We start from the raw sequence: 8396 nt of genomic DNA, 5'->3' as shown, positions 1-8396 counted from the left end.
TGTCAAAGGCAATTGAATTATTTCTTCATTAGGATGTGCTTCCCCTCCCCCTTATTTCCCGGAGCGAGCTCTTTTACCACATTAAACTGAAGTATTTGCCTTGGAGAATAGGTGCATCCGGGAGGTTGCTAACGGCACATAACAAGTTGCTAATCGTGGGGAAATCATAATGGCTTTTTCATGGTCCATTGTCATTTAGTTATCTACATGCAAGGAGTATCCTCTATGTGCAAATGTCCCCATTAGCAAGGGGGCATAAAAGGCCGATCTATTTATTTTGCAGCGTGCAATTGCTGCAGAGGTAAAAGGGCTAAGTACACATTACAGGCTAATGTGCTTAACGCTGTTCCAGTCCTGGCTTTTTAATCACTGAAACATCTTCAGCAAGAGGCAATTTAGGATGGACATGTAGCAGAGGTGTGCTTAACAGCTTCCTGGTTTTGTCAATCTTGCCATTGCCATTTGAATATTTTTTTTGGTCCCCTAATACAGGGGTCAGCAACCTGTGGCTCTGGAGCCACATGTGGCTCTTTCACCCTTCTGCTGCGGCTCCCTGTCACTCAAAATATGCGTCACAACCGCCAATGTGCGACACCTGCTGGCACGCGATTTATTGAGCTTTTCAACCCCTGGTAGGCCAACCAGGGATAAATCCAAGAGAAGAAAACAGAACATTTAATTCAACTACATATGCTAGTTTTGTGGCCGCTCAAGAAATAGTCAGGCACGGGAAGGGTTTTGTGGCTCCCGGTGTTTTCTTTTCTGTGGGAAACGGGTCTAAATGGCTCTTTGAGTGTTTAAGGTTGCAGACCCCTGCCCTAATAGGATGGCAGAGAACATCTGAAGTTCAGGGCACGAAATCCGTTTTGGCTAATCAGATTCGAGCAAAATTTAAAGGAAAACATCCTAAAGTTAAGAACCCTTTGCTAATGGAACCAATGAGATGGAGAAATGATGGACTTCCTCTTTGCTGGAATTTTTTAGAAACCAGAGAGACTCTTTCAGGGTTAAATTCATTTAGATTCTTGTGCTAAGCAACGTGGGCTAAACATCCAATTCTAACTCTGATTCTATGACTCTTTACAGGTATGGTAGTCTTCAATTTAAGATCACAAGTGAGTGTGAAATTTTTGTTACTAAGCAAGAGTTATGAAGTGAGTTTTAAATGAGGAGTGCGTCTTTTGAAGTTGAGCCTCTTATAGTGATTTAAGGTGTTGGCTCTTCAGCCATTTGGTAAATTGTATGATTTAGAAAAATAATGAATGTCTTTGCTCAATATTGATTTTCTTAAATTTATTTGTCTGTCTGTCTGTCTATATATCTTGTAGATGAGTTAAATCATTGGGTTTTGTCTGTTCAAGAGAGCTGAACTGTGGGCTCCTGTTGTGGCCTGTCAGCGGCCTGTGCAGCTAGTAGCTGATTCCGACAGTGAGGAGGCTGGTGTGGTGCTGTGCCAGCAGCCTGTGCAGCTGGCACTTGAGTTGGACAATGAGGAGGCTGGAGAAGATGTAGTGCCAGAGGCGGGGATTCAGCCAGAGCCTTCAGAACCTCCAAAAGCTCCCATAAATGAAGAGGAAGAAGAGGAGGAGCCTCTTCTCAATTACGGGTGCGCAGAGCTGCCAAAAGGCAGGAGTGACTTCTCAGGAGGAGGTCTCCTCGAGAGTAAGGCTTGGGACTAATTGGCCACTCCCTTAGTCTAAGGGAGTCTTAAGGAAGGACGACTACTGAGGCAATTTGCAGGGAACAACTTCGTTCACTCTCCTTCACATCTGGATCTTAGTTCTCTTATCAGTTTCCTGCAAATTGCTTCTGGGCTTTCTGCCAATCCTAGTAAGATTACAATTATTTATTCTTTGGATTCTTGTAGGCTGTTAATAAAGTTAATTAACAGCCTTTGTTTGAAAAAGACTGATTTAATTTAGTAAACTAAGGTTTGTACAGACTTTGTGTGTGCTGCATTCTTTGGGGTTTGTAGCTGGGGCAGAACAGGTCCTTGGTGGTCTCTGAACCTGGCTGTTTTCTTGCAGACATTTCATTACCCAACTAAGTAACATTATCAATGAAATGAAGTGCAACCATTGGTAGGAGTCCAACTATCAACAAATTTAAACCTATGTCCTTCTTGTAACTAGGGGCCTTGGAAGTGAGTTATCCCAACTCATCATTTTTCTAAGTTAAAATCACTCCTGCCACTCAACACTTGCTTCTAAAAATCCTCCAGTCCTTTCATTATTTTAGCTGTGTTTTTTATAGGTCAGATTACCATATGGCATTCTTGTAAACAGGATGTGTATTTGTGTGTACCTTTGGGTGTGTGTGCACACACACGTGCATATGTGTGTGTAATGGGAGTAGCTTATTTAAGAAGCATGTGTGATCAAACGAGGGAAGGAATTAAAAATGAATAAATTCTGAATTATTTTGGACTGGACACAAAAATGACCTTGATGCAGTTTGACCATATGAGAGAATATTCAATCTAATTTTAATACAAAGAGAATAAGTAAGGATTGAATTTAAAAAAAAAGCATGAAGGAAAAAGGAAGAGGGGGAGGATTCATAAATCTGGTTGAATAGAGTTACTGAGAACTTCAAAAAGAGGTAGAATAGAGAAGTTTAAATCAGAAAAAAAAAACGATGTGTGAATCAATATGTGGATAGACCTAATATTTCAAGTACTATAAACACTTAGCTTTTCTATTAGAAAGTAGAAGGAATCACCTGCTTGGACCATGGTTCCTTTATTAAAACACACAGATGGAAGAGCGGGCGATGACATTACTGTTGAAAGTACCATACGTAGACAAACAGAGAGGCAGGCTTGAGAGTAACTCCAAGTTTGGAGACCAATGGAACGTGGCGATAACCTGAAAGAAAACCAAGATGACAACAATGCAAGCATGTCAAGCGAGAAGCAACGGTAGAAAAAAATTCACCATCCACATTGACTTAGTGAATTAGATGGACCAACAGCCTGACTCTAGCAACTAACTTCCTAATCGTCTGTGTATAGCTTCTGGATTGATAAACTTATTATTACAGTATCCACGCAGGTTCAGTCTCTCACACTAAATATGAATAATTATCCAACCAGGAAAGATGAACAGAAAATGTCTTATGGGTTCCTTGGTGCTCTCTGAGCTTGATTGTTTTCTTGCAGATGTTTCATTATCCAACTAGGTTAACATCATCAGTGCTAGAAGGGAGTTGGCCAAATAAAGAATCCTATCCTATCCTATCCTATCCTATCCTATCCTATCCTATCCTATCCTATGTCAGGGTTCCAAGTAACACCCCTAACGAAAGAAAATTCCGAGGCTCGAGTTTCTTCAAAGCTACATTTATTAGAGATGTCATATTGGCACATCTGGGCAAACCCAAATCTGAAAGTTTCCAGGTTTTCCCCACCCAAGTGAAAGTCCAAGTGCCTGCCCAGCATCCACATGTCCATCACATGGTCCAATCATCCACCTTCGAAACTGGAGATACCTCCCTGTCCAGCGGTGGGTTGCCCCTGGTTCAGACCGGTTTGCAAGAACCGGTAGTAAAACCGGCGGGAGGCTCCACCCACTGACCTGGACATCATCATAGGTGATCTGTGCATGCACAGAAGCTTCTGCGCATGTGCAGAAGAGTGCATGCATGACAGGGGTGGGTTCTAATTTTTTTTACTACCGGTTCTGTGGGCGTGGCTTATTTCATGGGTGTGGTTTGATGGTTATGTGACAATTCTTTAGGATTTAGCAAAGGTACTGGTCTACCAGGCTTTTAACTGCTTGCAGAGCTGTACTGGTCTACCCATTTGTTCTTGGACCGTTCCGGTCTACCCATTTGTTTTTGGAGGCACCGGTCTACCCATTTGTTTTTGGAGCGCACTCGTCTACCATCACACTGCCTTTTAACACTGATCAGCTGTAGGACGGCCCTTTGAAGCCCCGGGAAAAGAGTTTAAACAGTTTTTTTACTTCTAGCCAATCAGCTGGGACTCGGGAGGCACCGAATAGATTGGGGGTGGGGCCAAGTAAAAGGTAAGAATAATGCAGGGGGGCAGGAGGGCCCAGCTCCTGAACAAAGAGAACCGGTTCGGTGACATCATATCATCACCGCTACCGGCTCGGCCGAACTGGGCCAAACCAGGAGGAACCCACCACTGATGCACGAGCAAAGTGAGCGCGCACATGCGGATGGGATGTGAACCGGTAGTAAAGGTAAGTAGAACCCAACCCTGTCCCAGTCATCCAACTCCAGGTGCCACGGCCAGGCGTCCTTGACTCTCTGAGAAAGGAATGTTATTTTGACTACATATCACCCATACTCTGTGCAATCCCCCCTCCCATTTTCCCACAATAAAAAATGTGGCAGGTCTGAAGGCCCAAATATAAAAGATGGCCATTCTATTCTATTCTATTCTATTCTATTCTATTCTATTCTATTCTATTCTATTCTATTCTATTCTAATGTTATCTGGAGTATGGTTTACATGCACACTGTGGAATATGCAGAAAGACATTTCCTCAAAAGGACCATGTATTTTTACAAAATTTTAACCAATTGTCCCTCTTTGTGTGGTTTCAACAAGAACAGAGATCAATTTAACATAGATTTTCCAGAAAAATCCTCCTCTTTCTATTTTCTCTGACTAACTTCTTGCAGACATACACAAGTATGTATTTTATCATTGATTTTAGGTGCTCTGTTATTGAGAAATAGATGTTTTCTCCTTTCATAATAACACTTATAGATATTCTCTGACAGCACACCAAGTTTGTCATCTCATTAGAGTCTAAATATTTCATGATGCTTCATGCAGTGTGAAATATAGCTTAATATTTCTTTGGATATTTTATGATGACGTGCGTGCAACATTACACCCAGGAAAATATTTTACAAATGGAATGTTATGCTTTTTGCAAGTTTGTAATGACAGAAGAAATGAACTAGAGAACATGACTGATTTCCATCGCACAAACTTAAATTCATTTCTAACACTTCTTAGATAAAATACCTTCTCTTATTCTCTAAATCTGATTTTGGTTAATTTAAATCCTCCGAACAAGTCAGAGTATTTGTAAAGTAATCAGTCCAATTCAGAATTAGGCAGAGGCTTAAATGTGCAAATGAATAAGTGTGCACTGTGATTTTAATAGACATGAAGGCATTTGTTATTTATTTATTTGTTCGTTTGTATCCCACCTTATTATATTTACAAATAAGTCCATGTGGTAAAACTATCCAACACACCTTTCTCCTATTTTTGCCCACAACAACCCTGTGAGGTAGATTGGACTGAGAGAGGGTGATTGGTCCAAAGTCACCCAGATGGCTTTCCTGGCTGAGGCTGGACTAGAACTCAAGACCTCCCACTTTCTAGTCTGATGCATTGACCACTAGACCAAACTGACTCTCACTATATAACCGAAGTTCCAGTACAATCAAGAAAAGCAGCAAAAGATAACAAAGGCAATCTGAGTTTAATCTCCTCCTTTTGTAAATTTAAAAATATTCAAATCATGCTCAGTCCTTTTTACCGATGACTTATCTTTGTTCGATGCGCTGTCAACTTCTATTTTTTTATTATGGTTAAGGGCCTCAAAAGCTAGCATGAAATATAACTGAGCATTTCAATGGCTATTTTATTGGGCTGTGTATGTAATGTTAAATTCAAAGTAATATTTTATAACCTGCATTTGGAAAAGGGAGCCGTACGGGTTTTCTGCAGCTCCTGGAGGGATCATTTCTAGATGAGTTGATGGCTGGAAACTGAAAACTAGTTTGACTTCAGAAGGCTCCACATTAGAACAATGTCTGTGTGTTAAATATGGTTTGACGTTTTCCTATTCTCTAAATTCAGAGTATAGTTTCTTCCCTTGGTTGTGATATGTATTATATCTCGTCTACCGATAAGCTAAACCTGGACCACACGTTTTCTGAATAGTTTTTATCCCAGAGCTATAATTGCACTCAACAATGAACTAAAGGGCCACCATCAGTGAGCTGTTGGACAGCAATACTTGGTCTGTTGTGTGGATGTTTGGGTGGTTCTGTTGTGGCTCCGTTGCCTGAGCCTGGGCTATCGACAGATACAGACTCTGAGAGTGAGGGGGAGGAGTTGGCAAGGCCTCCCTCTCCAGGACCCTCCTCTCTGGCAATGCCTCCAGAGGACACCGAAGGCCAAACGATAGGCTCAGAGCCAAGCACGTCCCCGCAGCCACAGGTGGACAGCGACGAGGAAGATAAGTGCTGGCTGGACCCTCGACAGAGGCGCAGGGAGAAGTGTGCACAGCAGAGGGGAAGGCATGCCAGAGATTAGCTGAGTCACTGGACCACACCCCACAGGGTATAAATGTGGGTGTGGTGGCCGGTTCAGTTTGTGACGAGCAAAAACTGGAAATACTCCATGATCTCTGCTTTACTGGACTTTGCCTGCTTTATTGGACTGCATTTGGATTAATCTTTGTTTTGTGTGAGTAAAGTCTGAATTGGCAGCTAGCCACTCGGTTGCTGCCAGCTTTATCATCAAAGAGTTTTGTCGTATGGCTTATTAACTCCGGGCCGTCTGTGGGGGTGTGTGCGTGGTACAGAGACAGAACAGGTTCAGGGGTGGGGAATTTGTGGTGGGTGGAGGTGTGTTTGGGGATTGTTATGTGTGTTGGACCTGGTCTTTGGGTGTTAAGCGAATTTCGTTGTATGGGTATACTGCGTATACACGTACAATGACAATAAAATAAAATAAAATAAAGACAGGAATAACGTTTTCTGGTGTTTGCTGTACTGCTAATTCTAGAAGATCAAACACCAGTAAATCTGTAAATATTGCAACAGATGTCTGTAGAAATTCTCAGCCATTCAGGTCATGGTTGTCCCAAAGGTGCTTTTTCAGGAGGCAACTGGAGTTTCTAGTTTTTTCTTTGAAGATGTTTCGCTTCTCATCCAAGAAGCTTCTTCGGCCTCCTGAAAAAAGAACCTTTGGGATTATAACAGATAATAACTAGATATAATACATGATCACTTAAGTCAGTGTTTCTCAACCTTGGTAGCTTGAAGATGGGTGGACTTCAACTCCCAGAATCCCCCAGCCAGTGCTCCACAGACATTAATGGTAGGACTTTAAAATCAAATATTGTACTGCCAGGTTTTATGCTACAGACGGTAATTCTCCTCACCTTACATTGTACCTTGGGTTCTTGTTGTTTTTTTTAAAGGACAGGCAACTGCTTGTTATCTCTCGTTAGCCAGAAAATAATATCCTTACCTTTATTCATGCTCAAAAGTGGCAAAGTAAATTGGCCAAGGAAGTCATTGGCAAGAACCGCCATCTGATCTTCTACTACAAAGCGTATTAAGGCAAGATCTGGAACTTGGACAGTAAAGGTGAATGTCTCATTCCATCTAGGGTTCAAAGCTGAAATAACCAAGGAAGAAAACTCTTGTTAATAGCTTCAACCTTAATCACGAGAAGTGCTCTGAGTTTTGAAAAAACACCAAGGCACCCCTTTTTCCCCCTTAGTCACTATTTCAGAACCTACGCAGGTCCTCAATAGATTTTTGTTAAACCTGATATCTAAAAAAACCAAAAACAAAAGAGTTAAATTAAAACCCAGGAGATTTTTTTAAAATATTGGGACTTCTGTAGATGTTTACATGGTCTTGTCTCCAAGGAGAAATAATACATTATAATACCTGCATTGTTTTATTTTTTTTAATGCAAAATTTTGCATGAATGTATTGACTCAAAAGCAATTGAATGCCATAAGGAAGCAAAATATAATAAGGTAAAGGTAAAGGTTCCCCTCGCACGTATGTGCTAGTCGTTCCTGACTCTAGGGGGTGGTGGTCATCTCCGTTTCAAAGCCGAAGAGCCAGCGCTGTCCGAAGATGTCTCCGTGGTCATGTGGCTGGCATAACTCAACACCAAAGGCACACGGAATGCTGTTACCTTCCCACCAAAGGTGGCCCCTATTTTTCTACTTGCATTTTTTACATGCTTTTGAACTGCTAGGTTGGCAGAAGCTGGGAGAAGTAACAGGAGCTCACCCTGTTACGCGGCGCTAGAGATTCGAACCGCTGAACTGCCAACCTTTCGATCGACAAGCTCAGCGTCTTAACCACTGAGCCACCAGGTCCCTTACAGAAGTATATAATATAACGATGTATATAGAACACCCCATAGCTGGTTCTGTTGGGATACTTCTTGTCTAATCACATCAATAATATTTCATTTATTTATTTAAAACATTTTTAAAGCCACCCATTTTAAAACAACTTTGGGCAGTTTACAGCCAATAGATATTCAGCAACGTCATGATCAGCCATATGCAAAAGAAACTGAATGTTCATACTTCCCCCATTCTGTGCTAATTTAATTTTCCAAGAAAGCAAGCAAAAAATTATATGTG

General features: G+C 41.5%; 1 protein-coding gene across 1 annotated transcript in view; it reads right to left on the bottom strand.

Moving 5' to 3' along the window:
* Positions 1–2725: 2725 nt before the first annotated feature.
* Positions 2726–8396, bottom strand: part of LOC132710926 (1-phosphatidylinositol 4,5-bisphosphate phosphodiesterase zeta-1-like) — a 71013-nt gene continuing 65342 nt past the window's right edge. Inside the window, exons 12-13 of the mRNA XM_060688536.2 lie at positions 7253–7402; positions 2726–2867 (exon numbers count right to left, since the gene is read on the bottom strand). Coding sequence (XP_060544519.2) covers positions 2779–2867; positions 7253–7402 — 239 coding nt within the window. The 3' untranslated portion in view covers positions 2726–2778. The remainder of the gene's footprint in view (positions 2868–7252; positions 7403–8396) is intronic.

The sequence above is a fragment of the Pantherophis guttatus genome, chromosome 7 (assembly GCF_059756535.1).
Source record: "Pantherophis guttatus breed Tessera chromosome 7, ASM5975653v1, whole genome shotgun sequence".
NCBI classification, from domain to species: Eukaryota; Metazoa; Chordata; class Lepidosauria; order Squamata; family Colubridae; genus Pantherophis; species Pantherophis guttatus.
Note: the sequence above shows the minus strand (reverse complement) of the source record. Positions and strands in the feature narration are given on the sequence as shown.